Source organism: Protopterus annectens, chromosome 7.part0 (genome assembly GCF_019279795.1).
Source record: "Protopterus annectens isolate FY-2018-M chromosome 7.part0, PAN1.0, whole genome shotgun sequence".
NCBI lineage: Eukaryota > Metazoa > Chordata > Ceratodontiformes > Protopteridae > Protopterus > Protopterus annectens.
In genome coordinates, this window is record NC_056739.1 from 1,309,647,274 (window position 1) to 1,309,667,117 (window position 19,844).

Sequence of the window (19,844 nt, forward strand, 5' to 3'; positions counted from 1 at the left end):
ATGCGCCGTGACCGGCCCTTTGGTATTCGGGCCGACTGGACAGCGGACTACCCCAATAGTTAGGACTGCAGCAATGTGGTTCCTCGAACATCTACATTTATGGTAGGTACAAAACTGTACTTTTCCCATCCAGTTGCCCAAGTTGCACTTGAATTGGGTTAGGGAGGAATTCTGCTTCACATGGATGGGGAGCCTGTTCCATAGACCCAGTAATCTCTGGGATACATACCTATATCTCCAGCAGGACCTATTTATATCACAGGCAAGGTTTAATGCTTTAGAACGGCTAATTCTGGTGCTGTTTGTTTTGTGGATATGCAGGAGGTCCTTCAGAGTGGGGTCTGACAATGTCCTCTATGCCAGGCATAGATCTCCCCTCAAAAGCCTGTAGGAGACAGAATACAGGAATAGGGCTTTGATGCGGTCTGCATAGGACATTTTACTTACGTCGTGTATTCTTTTAGTGTGGTTGTTTCAATTGTTGGATAAGCCTGGTTAGGTACATACCAAAGGGGGCATTGTACTCGATAGGTCTGATGAATGTCGAATACAGTGGAACAATAACTTCCTTGGACTTGGATGCCATACCTTTTTTTATAAGTTGCGCAACATAGAATGATTTCCTCACCACTGTGAACACATAATGATCAAAGGCTAGATTACTATCTGTGTGTGTCCCTAAGTCCCTGACTACTGGGTCAGTTCTAAGGGGTGTGTTGCAAATATGATAGTTACCAGGGATGGATGACTTCCTAAAGGATACTATTATGCATTTCTTGGCATTTAGTTTTAGTCCCTGGCTCTGACACCAGTTGTTTGTCTGTGTCAGCCCCTTTTGGAGAACATTTGTGTCAGTGTGAGATTCAGTGACATCTCCTAATTTGCAATCATATGCAGATTTAGTCAGACAGAGACCATTGACATTGGCCTTGATTTCTGAGAAGTAAATGCCAAAGAGGAGCGGTCCAAGGACTGATCCCTGAGGGACTCCACTTGTGACTGGCCTCTTTGTAGAGGTGGACTTCCCAGTTCTAATTTCATGGGTCCTGTCTGTGAGCAAGTTGACTATCCATATGGTGACATACCGGTTTGTACCTAACCTCTTGAGTTTGTCAGCAATGCCAGAGTGAGGTATTGTGTCAAAGGCCTTGACCAGGTCAAGACAGGCATCTGGCCTAGGGAGTTTGAATGTATGTTTGGTGTCATATAGGATTCCTAGTTAATAGTGGAGTAATTAAAGTCACCCATGAATATGGTATTGGGTTGGATGGTTAGTGTTTCTAATAAGTTTAAATACATGGTATGGGTTTCCTGGGTCATAGAGGGGGACTTATAGCTTGCAAGGAAGTGGTATTGGATTTTTGCCTATGGTGATTTGAACATACAGCAGCTCAAGTGCATTGTCCTTTTTGACAAGCCTTGAAGTATATTTATCTTTGATGTAGAGAGAGAGACAACACCGCCTTTAGTCCCTACCTGTGAAATAGCTAGCCTAAATGTATGGAATACATTATAACCTAGCACTGTTGGCGTGCTCTCCTGGGCTTTAAACCATGCCTCAGTGACCGCATAGACATCAGCATTCTCTAGGGTGGAGAGAGCTTCTAGGGAGTGGAGTTTTTTGTTTAGACTCCTAGCACTGAGCAGTTATACATTTAGATTTTCAAATATTCAGTTTCTGGATGTTCAGTAGTGCTTTGTTAGTTTCTATCACACTGAATGAATGTCTTCTTTCACTCTCCTACACTTTCAACATTTCTGCTTCAACAGGGTTTGTTGCTGTTGGTAGTTATTTATCTACAGAGCAGAGACATCTGTTGTATATGATGGGTTTTCTTTGTGTAAGCTTCACTCAGAACCTGTTGTTCTGCCTCCAGCACTGATCTGGGACATTGGAATGTTCACTCCATCTTTGTGTGCTGGTATTCTATGTGCTGTTGATCAAATTACTTATGGAAGTTCTTTTAATGGAAGGTGTTCATCCAGAAACCAATGTTTCTTTGTCTTGTTGTAGTAGGAAGTCTGTCTTTGTTTTTCTCACAGATTGTATTTAATCGAGTAAACGTGGTTGAAGATGGAAGAAGAAAGGATATGCTGAGTTCATCTGTATTCTTTAAATGACTTGACAGCATTCCAAGTTGCTTTGCAAATATGCTGTACCTGTTTTCATTCATTCATTTAAGTTTTCTTTCATAGTCTAGTCCCATTTTCTTTTTAATGTTATTTAATGACTACATTAATAATCTTTCTGCATTATTTTGAAATTTACTTATCTTGACATTAAAGGTGCTTGAGACATTTGTGTGTTTCATTTTAATTCTACTTTTACTGATGGTTCATTTAAATGCAGATGTTCATAGAAAATAATTCTAAAATGAAATTATTCTGTCTGATGTTGTTAATCTTCATTCATTCCTTACTGATGGGTCATCGGTTCCGTCCTCGGAACCGAGCCGGCCAATATCAAGCTCGCGTCAGCCAAAAACTCTCGAGCCAAGATCCTACCCAGAATGCTCTGCTCCATTACCACAGATTTCATTTGCTACGCTGCTGAACAGCTGTGTCAAACCACTCTCTCAGCTAAGTGTCTAATTTTTTGACAGTTTATATATTATTACTATAATTTTTTCTCAAAAGTTTATTCTGATATTTTCCTACCCTATTGCACACTTTAAACTCTCTCCCTTTAGTCTTTTCCCTTTATTACCCTCTTCTCTTACCTTGTGGTAATTCTCCATTGCCATCATTGGTAATCCTTCCTTTTCTCTTTTTACCCTTTTCTTGGTAGCCGTTATTCTTCCTTTTGCTACTGTGCTTCTCCGCACCAGTTATGTCAGATAAGAAACGTTCCGTTGGTTTCAAGCAGTGCAAGGATTGCAGCTGTAACTTACCGTTTTCTGATGGCCATGACTTGTGTGTCTACTGTCTTAATGTCTCCCACTTGACTGTAGATCCTGCGTGTGGGATTTGTAAAAATTTCTCTACCAATACTCTCAATGAGAGGAAGAATAAGTTAATTTTTAAAGGTCTCCTCAAGTCTCCTTTCTCTGAGGCTATTTCTGGGTCGGAGGGCTCACCAGCTCCTGTTAAACCCCGCAAGAGGCATTCTTCCTCTTCTTCATCGAAGTCACTCCCTTCTTCTTCCCCTGGAAGATCGTAGGGGGTTGGCTCACAAGAAGGTGAAATTGATCACTACTCTGCCGCTGCCACCTGTGACCCTGTCGGCACCGCCCCAAATGATCCTGACTGCAGCCATGTTTCCTTTATTGATATTGGCACCAGAGTTCCCGGTGCAGACAACTGTGGTTCCAACAGTTCTGTCGCAACCCCTAATGGCACCATCAATACAGGTTCAGTCCCCTTCGGCACCATTGATACAGTCACCTTTGGCTCCAAGTATGACTCTTCTGTACTCCACGGTGCAAACTTTTTCAACACCGACATGTACTTCGGTGGAGTCTTTCTTGGCACCGTTCTCACTGCCGGTGCAGACACTTTCCACTATAGCACCGTACCTTTTCCACACCAATTTCTTCAGTGCAGACTTCCTTGGCTCTGAGCTCTGCACCTATTGAATTAGCAAGGACTGAATATTCCCTTCACTGGATCCTTTTGCTAGCAGTCGGTATAGTACTTTCCTAGAAAGGCCAGAATCACCATCAGCCTTCTCCATGAGGTCAACCAAGAGTCTTTTTGAGCAGGATGTGTTGCGGCTTGTTGACCAGTTGCTTATGGCCAGCGGTCTCTCTCAACTGTCAAAGTCTACTTTCCCTCATTCAGGTGAGTGTATTTTGCCTCAAACTCCAACATATACTCCTTCGACTTCCACTCAAATTTCAAAGCCTATTGCTCCAACAACAGCTTCCCTCTGACTCCAGTAGTGGATCTCACTTTGGAACCAGAGTCGTCCTTGTGGCATTGCACTGGGCATTCCTGGCTCCACACTGATTTTTTTGTATGACACCTTCCGGGGATACTCTCTCTCTTACGATTCACAGTCCTCTTGAGACCCCTGGTCTGGGGTCGGGCTCGTCGGGGTGGGGTTTGATCCCGGTTCCGAGGTTGTTGTGCCCTGTTCCGGGCTGCCATCCCTCCTTGAGTGGGCCAGCCTTCCAGGCCATGGAGAGGGTGCTTGCCTCTGCTGGCAAAGCTCATTTGTCAGAGTCCTTTCCCCCTCTGTGCCACAATTGCCACAAGCTTCAACTTCCGGACACCAGGCATAAGAGCCTCACGTCTCTCCTCCTCAGGAGACCCCCCTCTTTGCAGTCTTCCCCAGAACCTCCCACTGAGGAAGCACCCTGCAAATCATCATGTAAGAGGAAGCACATGAACTCCACTGAGGAGTCATTGACTGAAGATATGAATTTTGATGACGGGAAAGGGTCCCCATGATCACCCTCTGATGAGGTGTCCTTTAGTGACATCCTCGAGATTCTTAGAGGGGTGACTGGAAGCCCTCTAATCCTTCCTCTGAGGAATCCGTATTCCTGCAGGCTTTTCATGCCTGGCCCCCTACCTCCTGGGTCATCCTGCTGAGAAGCTCGTCCAGCTCATCATGCAGCACGCATGGAAGGTTCCTGATACCATGGAAGCGATACCTAAGAGGCCAGATAAAATATTATCACCCCCTGCTGAGCACCCCCACTGGTCACGTTGTCTTCCAGTAGATGCTATGGTCGTGGCAGCTGCTACTAAGAAAGATTTGGCAGAAGAGAGCCAAACTGTCCATCCGCCCAACAGGGAGTCCCAGGCGATTGACAGATTAGGGAACCATGTGCTTGCTTCATCAACCTTCGCCGTAAGGTCTTTGAGTTATTTGGCACATTTTACCAGACTTCAGCGATATCTTATCAACCAGCTCTCTGAAACCTTGGCAGGAGCTGTTTCTAACGAAGTCGGTGATAATGTGGCTTCTCAGATAGCCACCCTAGAGTCCATTTCCAACTCTTGCATGTGTCTTATTTCTCACGCAACTGAAGGGGCAGCTAGAGCGGCAGGCGTGGGTATAGTCACCAGACGACATGTTTGGATGCGCCTTTGTGAATTTGTGGACTCCTTTACGGCTTCCTTCATGAATGCCCCCATAGAGGCCGCTTCTTTCTTTGGCCCTAAAGTCAAGGATACGCTGGCACGGTGCGAACAAGATGGCAAGACCTTGTCTGCTGTTGGTGTCAGACACTCTACTCCTCAGCGATTCTATTCCAGAAATCAGAGGAGGGGAAAGATCTGGCACAAGAAATCACAAGGTTCTTTCCGGGATGCACGCACCAAGTTTTCCCCTAGAGGCAGAGGGAAAAACTCCAATGGAAGACACCCCTTTCGGGGCAGAGGAGGTACGCGAAACCAGAGTTCCAGAGATTCTTTCTCTGGCCAACCCTATCAGTGCTCCTAAAGCGTTGCCCGACTGCTCACCTCTGGAAGCAGCTGGGGGTCGTTTCCCCTTGTATCCCGCTGCCGGGCAAAAGATAACCAACTCTTAGGTACAACAGATTATATCCAGAGGCTATCACATCCCCTTCTATCTTTGCCAAGTTTCATCAAGACTGTTACCCAATGTTCCACCCAGACAAAGGGAAACAGTAGCGTACGAAATCAAAAACCTGCTACAAAAAAGAGTCATCCAGACGGTCCCCCCAGACTAGATATGATCCGGATTTTACTCAAGGTCCTTTTTAGTGCCAAAAAAAGACAGGGAACTGGAGACCTTCTGGATCTCGGTACACTAAACAAATTTGTAAAAACAGAGAAATTTTGGATGGTCTCAGTTCAGTCTATCCTTCCTCTTCTGGAAGAAGATGATTAGATGTGATCTGTAGATCTTCAAAATGCGTATTACCACATAAAAATGGACAAATGCTCAAGAAGATTCCTCTGCTTCCGTATAGGAGCCAGTCACTACCAGTTTTGATCCCTGCCATTCAGTCTCTCTGCAGCCCCCAGAGTGTTCACAAAATGCATGTCAGTGGTTATCGCTCACTTGCGATTTCAAGGATTCCAGGCATTTCCATATCTAGACGACTGTCTCCTTACCTCCCCCACCAAGCGTCTACTGGAAGAAGCCCTGCAGTATGCTCTCTTAACAGCTCGAAGCCTGAGAATCACTATAAACTGGGAGAAATTCAACACATACCCAACTCAGTCTTTGGAATTTATAGGGGTACTACATGAGAAATTGCACAGTATCCCTTCCAGAACACAGACTTCAGAGAATAAGACAACAAGTTCAGCCGCTGCTCTGTCACCACAAATCCCCAGTTCGATCTGTACTTCAGCTATTGGGGTCAATGGCAGCTTCGATTACCATTGTTCCTCTAGCCAGATTCCACATGAGACTTCTTTAATGGCTACTTCTCACTCAGTGGTATCCTCTACAACATCCTTTGTCTTTTCAAATAAGTGTAACTCAGAGATGCAAGCAAGATTTACTCTGGTGGACTTCTCGAAATTCCCAACAATGGTGTCGCCCTTTCAACCCCCATCAACCGATAGCCACTGTGACCATGGATGCCTCCCTGATGGGGGGGGGGGCTATGTCAGGGAACTCGGTCCAAGGCAACTGTTTGAAAACAGAGGCCCTTTTGCATATCAATGCCCTGGAACTGAGGGCAGTGCTTCTAGCATTGCAAGCATTTCATTCCATCCTTCCATCAGAGACTATTGTGATCCAATCAGACAACATGTCACTGGTCTGGTACATCAACAAACAAGGGGGCACCAGATTTTACCGATTATGCCGAGAGGCCTTGAGAATATGGAAATGGGTGATAGCTCACAACCGCTTTCTGATTGCAATGCACATTCCTGGGAGCTCCAACATGATAGCGGCCAAATTGAGTAGGTGTATTCTACAGCCTTATGAGTGGTTCCTCAATCCTCTGATAGCAGCAAAAATCTTCAGCTGCTGGGGCCAGCCTTGCTGCAACCTATTTGCCTCCCCAACCAACTACAAGTGCAGCAAATACTTTGCCATGATCTCCCCTTGGGGACAGTCACCATGGGACACACTAGTCCATGCTTGGCCCACAGGTCTCCTTTATGCCTATCCACCTCTCCCCCTCATCTCCCAATTTTAAAGAAAGCACGATAGTTGAAAAGCAAATTGATCCTCATTGCTCCATATTGGCCTCGACAAGTCTGGTTTCCCTTCCTCTGGCCTCACCTGCTAGATCAACCATGGATCCTCTATCCATCCCCAACGTTGATTTCCCATCTATAGGGTCTGATTCACCCCAATCTAACAACCCTGAAACTTATAGCTTGGTTTCTCCGGTTCCTGTGATTGCCGAGCATGAAAACCTTTCGTCCCCTGTGTGCAATATTCGTATTGCATCTCATAAATCGTCCACCAGACTAATCTATCTTAACAAATGGAAGAGGTTCTCTCTATGGGCATCAGATAAGCAAATAGACCCCTTGTTAGCCCCAGTCTCGGTGGTATTGGATTACTTATCACATCTTTTCCACTCTGGGATGTTTGCCTCTACTATCCGTGTACATTTAGCTGCCATCTCAAATTTTCATATTGGTTTTCAAGATTCTTCACTTATGTCACACAGACTCTGTAAGACTTTCTTGAAAGGGGTTATCCACCTAAAACTTCCCTTTAGAAAACCTGTACAACCTTGGGATTTGGCTTTGGTTCTGCAAGCTTTAACAACTCTACCCTTTGAACCTGCATCTTCTTGTGATGTAAAATGTCTTGGAAAACTTTGTTTCTGATTGCAATCACATCGGCCAGGCGATTATCAGAACTTCAGGTCTTATGCATCAAACCTCCCTATCTTATCTTCCATAAGGATAAGGTATCACTGAGAACCAATTCTACTTTTTTACCAAAAGTGGTGTCAGAGCGATCTATCAACCAGTCTGTTGATCTCCCAGTGTTCTAACCATTCGAACAAGGGAGAGTATTGCCTGCACTCCTTGGATGTTCATAGGCAAATACGATTTTATCTGGACAGAACAAAATCTACCCGTAAATCAGACCAAATGTTTCTGGCTTTTTCTGGACCTAGACTGGGTCATCTTGTATCAAAAGTTACATTGGCTTCATGGGTGAGAAATTGCATCACCTTTATCTACAACAAAAACAACCTCACCTTGCCTCATAGAGTCAAAGCACATTCTACAAGATCTATGGCAACTTCAGCAGCTTTCCATACTAAGGCTTCACTCAATTATATTTGCTCAACTGCAACTTGGGTCAAACCTCATACCTGTATTCTTCATTAGAAATTGGACATGGCCTCCAGAGGTAGAGATTCCTTTGGCTCCATGAATGTCCTTCCATGAGGACCACCCAAGAATACAGGTAGCTGAGGACTCTGTCCCATCAGTAAGGAATGAACGAAGATTAACAACATCAGATAAAGAAGTTATATCTTACCATAACGTTCCATCTGTGTTGTTGATCGTCGTTCATTCATTACTTCCCACCCTCCGTCCCCCTTCTGGAGGTTCTTGGTTGATCTCATGTACTCCTTTCTTGTAGGTCTGTTATGACCAGAGGTAGCCGCTACTTTTATCTATCAACTTGCAAAATCGATCTGAGGTAACAGGGAGCAGATCATTCTGGGTAGGACCTTGACTTGAGAGTTTTTGGCTGACGCGAGCTTGATATTGGCCGGCTCGGTTCCGAGGACGGAACCGATAACCTATCAGTAATGAATGAATGAAGATCAACAGCACAGATGGAACGTTATGGTAAGACATAACTTTTTTGTTTTTAAGAACCTTTATTAAAGCATTCCTTAAGACAGGCAAGCATACATGAATAGAAAAGAAAAAACATATTAGTATTTTTCCTTTAACACACATTATGCATTATATGCTTTCTTTCTTTATAGTAACTGTCTTTCAGTCCAAAATGACATAAATCACTCAATTCCTGCCTTCCCTTAAACTTCACTCCTCCTCCAGAACATTATTCTGCATATATCATTCCCACAAATTCCATTTATTGTATGTAATTTGCTCTTTCCCTTTTCTAAATATCCCTCTTCCAGGTCCTTTATCAGTCTTACAAAATTCAGTAGTTCAAACACAGTTGGATTGGATTTTGATTTCTCTTTTCTAGTAATTGCTTTTTTAGCAGCCAACAGAATTAAACTTAGTAAGGCCATGCTATATTGTTTATATTTTAATGTAATGCTTCAGTGATTTTATAATTTACATTTCTTTTCTGATTCTGCTGTTTTCATTATTCTATGAAGTACTCAGATTTAAATCTGAAATAAAAAAATCTTGTTTGGTAAATGGATTGGACTGATGACCTCACCAGAAGCGTATTTGAAAGTGGAGTAACTCTTATTGCACTACTAGTTGAATTTCTTTGGCATCTTCCATCACCAGTGTGTCATCAAAGTAAGGTATACTGGTTTGCAGCTTGTATTAAATTTTTATATCAAAATAATGTAAATATGATTTTTCACTGCTTTCATAAAAAGTTAGGAAAGAATTTTTTTTTCTTGGTCAGTCCAAAAAAAAAAAAAGTTTAATCCTGACTGGGCTAGAAGGAAAAATGAAAAAAAAATGTAAATGCATGTCAACATGTATGTCTTGCTACCCACGATACCCTATTCAGATTTTCATGACAGGTAGAGATTATACCACTGATAGTTGGTGCGAGATGCCATTCTATTGCAGGATGCGCACGTGCACAGACACACACACACACACACACACACACACACACACACACACACACACACACACAGTTTGGAAGATTGCCAGTTCATTTAATTGCATGTATTTAGTGTGTGGGACAAAACCACAGCATCCAAAGAAAACCCACATGAGAACAGAGAAGGCTTCCAGACACAACATAAACGTTTGTATGTTAAGTAAAGCTAGACAGTCAGCAGTACTTTGCATTCCAGAAATAAATATTTTGCTAATTTGTTAAGACTTCTGATTGTACATTATTGTTTCAGTTTTAAAGTACATTATGACTAAAACAACTTCATTGCTACAGTTTAACTAGTTTTAGTTTGCATGTTACGTCTGATGAATTATTTAACAGGAAATGAGAGTTGTGTCCCTCCAAGCAAAAATAAACTTAAAAATGTATGCTTTGCCTGAAGAAAATTATGTTTCATTTAGTAGATTTTTTTTGTTGTGGCTGCTTAGCTGACATCATTAATAGCTGATAGTTTTTTTTTTTTAACTATCTATAGTCATGTTGTTATAAAAGGAACAGATTGTTGATAAAAAATGAGCGGAGTAGCTGTGGCATCAGTAAATGTGTATGTAAATATATTTTTTTATTTCTTAAATCTTAATTGTTTTAGCATGTTTCCTTCTTAAAGCTTAAAGTCATATATGTTCCCTAAAGGATACACTGTATATGTTGCCTTTCATGATTTCATTTAATATAAGTAATGAAAAGGAGAGGCCCCGTTACCCTTGTACCTGTTCATAAAGCACTTGTTTTGTTACCTGGGTCCCCACGAAGAGTATAATCAAAAATCCTTTGTTGTATTCTTTACCATAGTTTATAAAAAGACCACATTTTACAGTGACTAAATAACCCAGAAAATTTCAACAACAAAGGCAGTTACAAGTTAAGTGGCATTAGATGGAAATCAGCAGAAAATCAGCCAACACATTCATGGAAAAACTCTACCCAGGACCTGAGAAAGATGTATACATTTTATTATATAATAATCTGTTCTTCTTTACTAACCTGTTTGAATCGTGCTAGTATTATGTTAAAATGGTTATACCACAAAGGGGTCTGATAGAGACTGGCCTGATGTGATTTTTTTCAGTCAGTTCTTTTTTCTACAGTGTGTTTTGTATCTCCATGATATGGCAATGCCTAAATAACATGATTTCAAGTACTTTGTCTCTGCATCTGTTTATACTGGCAGACCTGTGAATCCCTGGCTTCTCACTCCACATCTGGAAACAATTATCAGTGTTTCTTTTTTACTGATTTACTATGATTTATGTTAAATGTAATCTGCTGTGATGTCTTTCTTTGTACAAAAATAAAATGAATGGTGCATTGTCAACTAGATACAGCATGGAAGCAAAAGGAATTAGTATCACAGAGGGTCCATATATGGTTTAAAATCATTTATTAAAACAAAATATTAAAAGCATTGAGCACTTTGGTCCATAAAAGAGACTTCATCAGAATAAATCCCAACACAGAGGCAATATATGTCAAATTGACACAAATTTCATTGGTTGGTTGTTAATTAATAAATTAGTTCACATCTTATTTAGAGAGACAAATGTAAAAAAGCAGAATCACATAAATAATTAAATCTTCTCTATAAGTAGTTTGTTCTAGTCACATTGCATTGTAACATAGGTTGAAAAAATACCAAAATATCACACACAATAAATAAAAATTATAATGTGTTAGCTTTAAAATTTAAAACAGGTGCAATGCACACATTTTCATTCAAACCATGGGGGAAGTGGCTACCAATTTATTTCTCATCACTTTAAAAAAGTTTTCCAGTCCCATCGCTTCTAGGATCCAGTTTAATCTTCTTCAGTATACCAAAGCAGAATTTGTTAAAACCATGCTGGACATCCTGCACACATTGCCATGTAAACCACTCTTTGGGTAGTGCAGTTCTTATCCTGGAAAAACCCTGAGGTTCGTCTGAAAAACACATCTGTATCTTCAGTATCTGAGACTGGTCTAGTCCTTAGTGGGTCCTGAACCCATATTTATTTCTAAAACAGCACCAGATTTCAAGAGGCTAATGGAGAAAAAAATAACTTTGTATTTTTAAAACATCTAAAGTCGCAGTGAGGTGCACTTACATTACAAGGGATCAAACGTTGGTGCTAGGAAACATCATGAAAACCAAAATTACATTTCAGTATGGGAATTGTACTACCCAAAGAGTGGTTTACTTGGCAATATGTGAAGGATGTTCAGCATTCTATGTTGGAGAAACTGAGCATGCCTTAAGAACATGCATTTATGAACACACCTACGACATTGCCAACAAAAATGATAATAGTGCCTTATTTAGACATTCCACTGAGTGCAATGGTTTTAACAACTTTTGCTTTGGTATACTGGGAAAGATTAAACCGAATCCTGGGGCGGGGTCTGGAAAACGTTTTTAAAATTACAAGAAATGAATTGGCATCTGAGATCAGGAGCCACTTTCCCCCTGGTTTTAATGAAAATGTGTCCATTGCATCTGTTTCAAATTTTAAAGCTAGCAAATTATAATTTTTATTTATTAATGTGTGTGATATTTTGGCATTTGTTCAACCTTTGATACAATGCAATGTGACCAGAACAAACTACTTATAGAGAAGATTTAATTATTTATGTGACTCTGCTTTTTTATATCGGTCTCTTTAAGGAAGTTGTGACTTCACTTATTAACAGCCAATGAAATTGTGTCAGTTTGATACATATTGCCTCTGTGATGGGGTTAGTTTATTCTGATGAGGTCTGTTTTATAGGATGAAAGCACTCAACATTTTTAATATTTTGCTTTAATAAATGGTTTTAAAACCGTATTTGGACCCTCCATGGCTTTAATTCCTTTTGGTTCCAAGTGTTTCCTAGTACAAACAAATGTTACAGACATAGTTGCAAAAGTTAATTTTTTTTTTTTGCTTTTATTGAATGTTTTGATTTGCAAGTTTACAGCAGATTTCCCTCACCAGGCCTGACAGTGTGCTGCTAATATGTAAAACTGCCTTATTCGCATGGCTAATGTACTTGATCTAAACCATTCACACTTCCAAACTTGGCCAAGCAGGCTTTGATCAGCTGTCGAGGGTGATGCACATGTGTAATGCTAACTGAGGCAAAAATCTACATAAATTACAGTGAAAATGTCATTAACAACATAATGAAATGTTGGCAATCTCTTCCTGCCTATAACAGGAAACAAATTTATAAATGGTAAATTAACGTATGTGATGTTTAGCAAAATACACTTGTTATTGTAGAGAAAAACAACTTTTTGATGAAGTAAACATGATGAGAGGTTGAAGTTGTCCCTTAAGTCTTTTTCTTTTTGTGGTGAGTTGTAGGTTGAAGAGTGCTTTTACAATTAATGACACGATGTAGCCTTGAAAGAAAGAAATAAAAACAAGGGGAACAGACATGTCTGAAAGTTGCTCCAAATGTAATTTTGTTGCCAATCGGAATAACAGACTTTTCATGATGTACATACTTTTGTCTTACAGTTATTTGGTTGCTCATCAGCGTTGTAGGCCTCCATTGAGTCACTGTTCATAGGTAGGTACTATGCTATTGGCCTAAGGGCTCAAGTAAGCCTAGCCAACAAGGTTCCCTGGCTTACATCACCCAAGAAAGTTAATTTCCTGTGCCCCTGTAGTGCAGAGCCACAGAAGTAATCCCCGGGGTGTATTTCCTATTTCCGACCCACTCATCAAGATTTTTTCTTGACGAGTGCTAATGAGGAACTTTGCTTGACATAGATGGGTAGCTTGTTCCAGAGTATAAGAATTCTCTGGGACAGGAATCTATTCCTCCAGCATGTCTTGTTTTTTTGTGGTGACAAGGTTTAGTTCCCTGGAGCATGTAGCTCGAGGGATTGGGATTTCTTTAGGTGTAGCATGTCCAACAGCCCTGGGTTTAAGATAGCTTTATATGTTAGGCACAGATCTCCTTGGAGTAGGCGATATGCTACAGCGTAAAGTTGGAGTTTTTTGAGAAGGTCAGTGTAGGGCATCTGTTTGAAGCCAGTAATCCTCTTTGTGAGGTACTTCTGTGGCCTTTCCAGCTGCTGCATATGTCTTGTATGGTACATTCCAAAAGGGGCGTTGTACTCCATAATGGTTCTGATTAGTGCCGAGTAGAGGGGAACAGTGACCTCTTTTTTCCTGGATGAGAAACCTTTTGTGATGAGATGTGCCACATAGGATTTCCTGACTACTGTGGCGATGTGATTGTCAAAGGAGAGACTACTGTACATCTGGGTGCCAAGGTCTTTTATCACACATTCGGCATTAAGGAGACTGCCATTTATGTGATAGTTCATGGGTACAGAGATTTTACCAAAGGGGATGACAATGCACTTTTTGGCATTGAACTTGAGGCCATGCCTCTGACACCCGGAATTTATCTCAGTGATGCCCTTCTGTAGGATGTCCACATCATTTGGGGACTCAACTATGGCTCCTAGTTTGCAGTCATCTGCAAACTTAGTTAGCCTGAGGCCTTCTGTGTTAGCCTGTACTTCAGAGAAGTAGATACCAAACAGGAGATGTCCCAGGACTGAACTTTGTGGTACTCCACTTGTCACTGGTTTGAAGTCAGATTTGGAGTCTGCAACTTTTACAGTGTGGGGTCTGTCAGTGAGCCAGTTGGCAACCCATCTTGTGATGTAGGATTTATACCTAGTGTAGTGAGTTTAGCTATAATTCCAGAATGGGGGATGATGTTGAAAGCCTTGGCGAGGTCAAGATAGGCTGTGTGAACCACCTTACCCTCATCTATGGCTTTGGTGACTGCCTCAAAGAAGTCGATCAGGTTCAGAAGGCATGATCTGCCTTTCACAAACTCAAACTGGGTGGCATCCAGAGTTTGGAGGTTACCAATGTCTTTGTTTATGAGTTCCATAATGATACATTCCATGGCCTTGCAGACCAAGCTCATCAGGCTAATAGGGCTATAGTTCCCAGGATCAGTGGTGGCTCCCCTTTTGTGGAGTGGGATAACTGTTGCTGTGTGCCATTCAGTGGGCACAAAGCCTGACATGAGACTGTGATTGAACATGGTGCTTAGGTGGGGAGCCAGTTTGTTCTGAAGATCGTGTAAAATGCAGCCTGGGATGTTGTCCTGTCCCATGGATGCTGTGTTTTTGGTTTTAGAGAGTGCAGCTTTTACCTGCATAGATGTGATTACAGGGACTCTGCATTCTTCCTGTATAGATATGGGCTCTTTAGGGGGTGAGATGGGGGTAAAGTTAGCACTGAACCTATCTGCCAGGATGTTGGCAATATCAGTTGGTTCTGTAATTTTCATGCCGTTGTGCTGTAACTCAGAGCAGATCTTCATGTTGCCATTGAGATTCTTGACATAGCTATAGAATGCTTTGTGGTTTCTCTTAGAATCAGTGGCAATTTTGTTTTCGTAGCTAGCTTTGGAGGATCTTATAAGGGATTTCACCTTCTTACTGAGGCTGACCAGGGAGCTCCTCCACTCATGGGATTTTACTCTCTTTTGCAACAGTTTCTACCTTCTGTTGTAGAGTTTGTTTATGGCAGGGGACCACCAGATTGTCTTCCTTTTTTTGGAGGATAGTGTCTTGGTTCTGTTTGGGATAGCACTATCCATGCACTTGTGTAAGTGCTTATAGAGTGCATTTGTGTAGGATTCAGCAGTCGTAACTGTATTGTACATCTGCATGGGTGCTATGAATTTTGCCACTTCTGTCTTAAGAAGCATGAAGTTGGCTTTGGAGAAATTTTTTACCATGGTTTCCTTATTGGTGGGTGGGGGCGGGATGTGGATATCTAGGGTGATTAGCTGATGGTCGAATCTGACCAACGAGGAGTTGACTTAAGGTGTTGAACACCAGTCACTCATGTTAGTAATGACTAGATCTAAGATATTGTTGCCCCTGGTGGTGGTGTGGATAAGTTGATCCAGAGCATTGGAATTTATGAATTCCAGAAAGCATTGAGCGAAGGAGTTGGTACATGAGTAGTTTTCCCAGTTAATGGTGGGGTAGTTGAAATCGCTCATTATTAGGGTGTTTGGTTGAACCCTAATATTTTTCATTATATCAAGAAAAGAGGAGTGGTAATCCTGGGGCATGATGGGAGATCTGTAGCAAGCTACAATTTGGATTGCAGTTCTGCCCAGAGTTAGTTGCACTTGGATAACCTCGGATGCATTATGCTGTGCAACTAGCCTGGAGGTGTGGATATCCTTAATGAATATGGGCACACCTCTGCCTTTGGTGTTCTGGTCCAGTTTAGGTGGCCGAAAAGTGTGGTATGAGTTATAGCCTGATAATGCAGGGGTGCTATCTAGAGGCTTGAACCAGGTCTCAGTCACTGCACAGATATCGATGTTCTCCATTTTAAGGTGTGCCTCGAGTGTGTGCATTTTGAGATTTAGACTTCTAGCATTGAGTAGCATTACTCTCAGTTTTTGCTTGCCTGTTCCTGTTATGGTGGTGAATTTGTCATTTGAACCTTGCCTAAAAAAGGCACTATAAGGGCGGCAAGACTCTTAGCCAGTATCCGGAATCCCAGGGGCGACAGGTGCAGGCCATCTCTGGCAAAGCATCGTGGTCTGTTGACCATGTCATCCCAGGCAGACAGATACTGAATCCCCTTAGAATGACACCAGAAGCTTAGTCAGTTGTTGAAGTCAATCATTTTGTTCTTGTACTGCGGTGTCATTCTGGGCGATGGCAGGATGCTACTCAGGGCTAGGATCATCGGTGTGCTTGAGTATAGAGTCACATATGACTAGTGTGTTGGGTATGTTGGTTTGCCTTATGGGCTGTGGTTTATTGGCATACTGAGTCCCTGGGCTGTGTGTCATTTGGGTTGCGTTGGGGAGTGGAGGTTGCTTGCATTTCTGCTTTGGAGGTCTCTGTTGCTTGAGCAGATTATCATTGAGAGCCTCCACGAATGTTTTTGTGTTTCATGTGTGGATTTTGGTGGTGTAGGTTTAGTGGGACTATGTGATGAGTGTGGTTTGGTGCAAGTGTTTACCTTCTCCACTTGACTGTCAAGTTCAGTCTTGGTTGGAGAGAGCTTTACCTCCAGTTTGTCTGGATAAGTGCATCTCTCCCAGGTTGTGGTGTTGGGTGGTAGGAGGAGAGGGTTGTCTGTGTACACGAGGCAATTGCTACATTGCCCCACGATGCCCAGATTCATCAGATAGACAGGAGAGAACACTGGGAGCTGAACTTGAGTACTGTAGTAATTTGTAGCTTATTTAGTGCTAACAAGTGAGGAAGTGAGTATAAGTGCTGTTTCTCTAAGCAAATAAGCAAAGTCAAGTGCTAAAACTAAGGATCTTTTCCTGGATCTTGTGGTAGATAGGCTACCTAGTGCTGAGTACTGATAGTAATTTGTAGCTTATTTAGTGCTAACAACAAGTGCACTAACAGTGCTAGATGCACAAATCTGTATCTGGACTAAGCAAATTACAAGTGCTAAAACAAGGATCTGTACATGGGCTTTTAAACCAGAAGGTTGAAAGAGATGGAAAGAGATGGAAAAACTGCAAATGGCCAATAAACTACAATTTCTGGGCCAGAAACCACTGTTGTGGTAGATAGGATACCTGATGCTTACCAATTCCACTGATAAGCTAGAAGGCTTCCCTCCAGCACAAAAAGACTTGCGGGGGGGAGGGGCTCAGAAGCTTACAAACAGTCCTGGATACAGCAAATCTTTATCTGGACTAGACTAGTTACAGAAAAGATGGAAAACAAGTGCAAACCCGGGCTTTTAAACGAGAAGGTTGAAAGAGATGGAAAAAGTGCCAAACAGCCATTAAACTACAGAAACCACTCTTGTGGTAGATAGGCTACCTAGTGCTTACCACTCCCACTGGTAAGCTAGAAGGCTTTCCTCCAATACAGAAAGGCTTTGAGGGCTCAGTAACCTACAAACAGTCCTGGTTACAGCATATCTGTATCTGGACTAGACTAGTTACAGGAAAGGCAGGAAACAAGCTTAGATTTTTTTTTTGAAAGTGGAAAGGGAGAAAGGAGAAACAGAAGTTAATTCAAAATTAAGGACCTAAGTGGCTTGCCCTTCACAAATGTTCTCTCTGTATTAGGTAGAATGAAATAGTGACACTAGACTGGAATAGAGCTGGGATAGAGCTGAAGATGGGACTGGTAGGAGTGTCTGAAGTCAAAATATGATCTCACTGTTTGTAGACAGGTGCATGTTTGCTTGGAGTATTATTCCCCATGTAACACAGTTTTCCTTTCTCTTCTACTTTATAGAAAAATCTTTTTAGAAGTTGATCCACGCCACCCAGATATGATCCAAGAATGGCTCCAAGTACAGCCAAGCCTTGGATTGGATTACATAGCAACAATTCAGGATTTCTGTGGCAAGTATGTGACACTTATTAGTATTAAACTCGTAGCTTCATTCAAACCTTTCTTCTCAATGACTTCAGCAAACAAAAAAAAAAACTTACTGCTTTCCACAGAAAGCTGTACCTGATTTAATTTAGTAAATTTTTTTGGCTTTTCTGACCACACATGACTCGGCAGAAGTTGTGGTATTATGAATTGACATGGTGAAAGTCAGTGGTAGTAGCTGCTGGAATCCAACTCAGATCATTGCTATATAACATATTTGTAATGTGTTGCCTTAACCTACTACATAATCAGGCTTTATTGCTTCTATTCTTCTTAACTCTCTCTCACTATCTATCTGCATCACTAACTTTCTGGCTGCTATTTTCCTAACTGAAACTAACATTCTATTTTTGCTTGTATTATTACAGTCAATGTCACAAAATGCACTACCTACGTACTACTTTTTTGGACAATGTCTACATCATGTATGGTGAAGAGTGACTGTTATTGTCTGTAGTTTTTTAACTGTATAGAATTGTCTAGATGTGTAGTAATATATTTCAATATCTTGTAGCAGTTTGTTCTTTCAACTTATTTTTTGTATAGTATTTCTACTGTAATTTTTATTGTATTGGATTACACTGTATTTGTATTGTACTGTATGTGGTGCTTTTCTCCCCCGGCCTCTGTGGAAAATGTGTTCTGTAGACCCAGTCAGACCACCCCGGTAAACAAATGTCAAAAAAGTAAAATAAATAAAGTATGAGCAGTTTCTTGGTCAAATTTGGATAAGTTGAAAGTATGCCTTAAATATGCTAAAAAGAAATAAATACATTTTTTCTTATTAGAAGGCATAATGAAGTTAAGATGATTCCTGTAAAAAACTGCCATTTTGTGGGAAAACACTAAAGCAATGTAGAATTTACAAAATGGTTTGATACTGCTGAGACAAATATGGAATACAAATATGAGAGAGAATTTCCACACTGGTTACCACATTGTCAAAACTTTGCTACATCTGAATGAATGTAAGAAGTGCAGCAGAGTAGATCTATGAAACGTCCTGTGTATCAGGAATGAAGCATAGATCTGAAGTAGGAGATTCATTTGTCTGCAACCTGTGGGTTATGGATCCGATATCGGATCCGAACCGGCATGGTTTACCAGCTATGGATCCAAGCTCTCAGCTCCTCCCCTCACCCATAATGCCCTGCTCTACACTCATGACCCCAGATCTCGTTTGCCGCGCATGGTGACCAGATTGTGTTTTTCCAGCTCTCCAGCTAAGTGCTATATTAGTGTTTAAAATACTTCAATTTTGTACTTTTTTGGTTAAATTTGTGTGAAAGTGTAGGTTTCCCTCCTGTATTATTACTTTGTTTAGAGTTTTAAACTTAAATTTATATCCCTCCCCTCGCTGGTAGCGTAGTGTGTGTTTGGGCCTGTGAGTGAATTTTTTGTTACTTTTACTTTTTAGTTCTAGTAACTTGTTGTTAGTTTTTGGGATGTCTGAACAGCCCAAAGCTATTTTTTCTAAATGCTCCGAGTGTGGCCATAAGCTTTCCCCAGCTGATGGCCACACTCGGTGTGTTAGATGCCTGGGGGTTGAACACCTCACATCTGGATGTTCCATTTGTGCAGGGTTCAACCCCAGGGCAATGAAGGAGCGGGGGTCCAAGCTTGTTTTGGCGGGTCTTTTGCCGCGGACTCGGCTCGGCCTCCGCTCCTCGGGGTAACCGTTCTCACGGTTGTTCCTCTCTGGCTCCCCTCCTCCTCCTGGGACTCAACCTCCCGTTTCTGGTTGGAGGAGAGGAAGCTAGA

The 19,844-nt window shown here is 41.6% G+C and overlaps 1 protein-coding gene across 4 annotated transcripts in view; it reads left to right on the forward strand.

The window, feature by feature from the left end:
* Nucleotides 1–19,844, forward strand: part of HEMK1 (HemK methyltransferase family member 1) — a 1,059,949-nt gene that overhangs the window by 1,001,356 nt on the left and 38,749 nt on the right. Inside the window, exon 10 of one of the 4 annotated variants that reach the window (XM_044077922.1) lies at nucleotides 17,940–18,053. The exons of the other annotated variants lie outside the window; for them this stretch is intronic. Within the exon in view, the coding sequence (XP_043933857.1) occupies nucleotides 17,940–18,053 (114 nt within the window). The remainder of the gene's footprint in view (nucleotides 1–17,939; nucleotides 18,054–19,844) is intronic. 4 annotated transcript variants of the gene reach the window in all.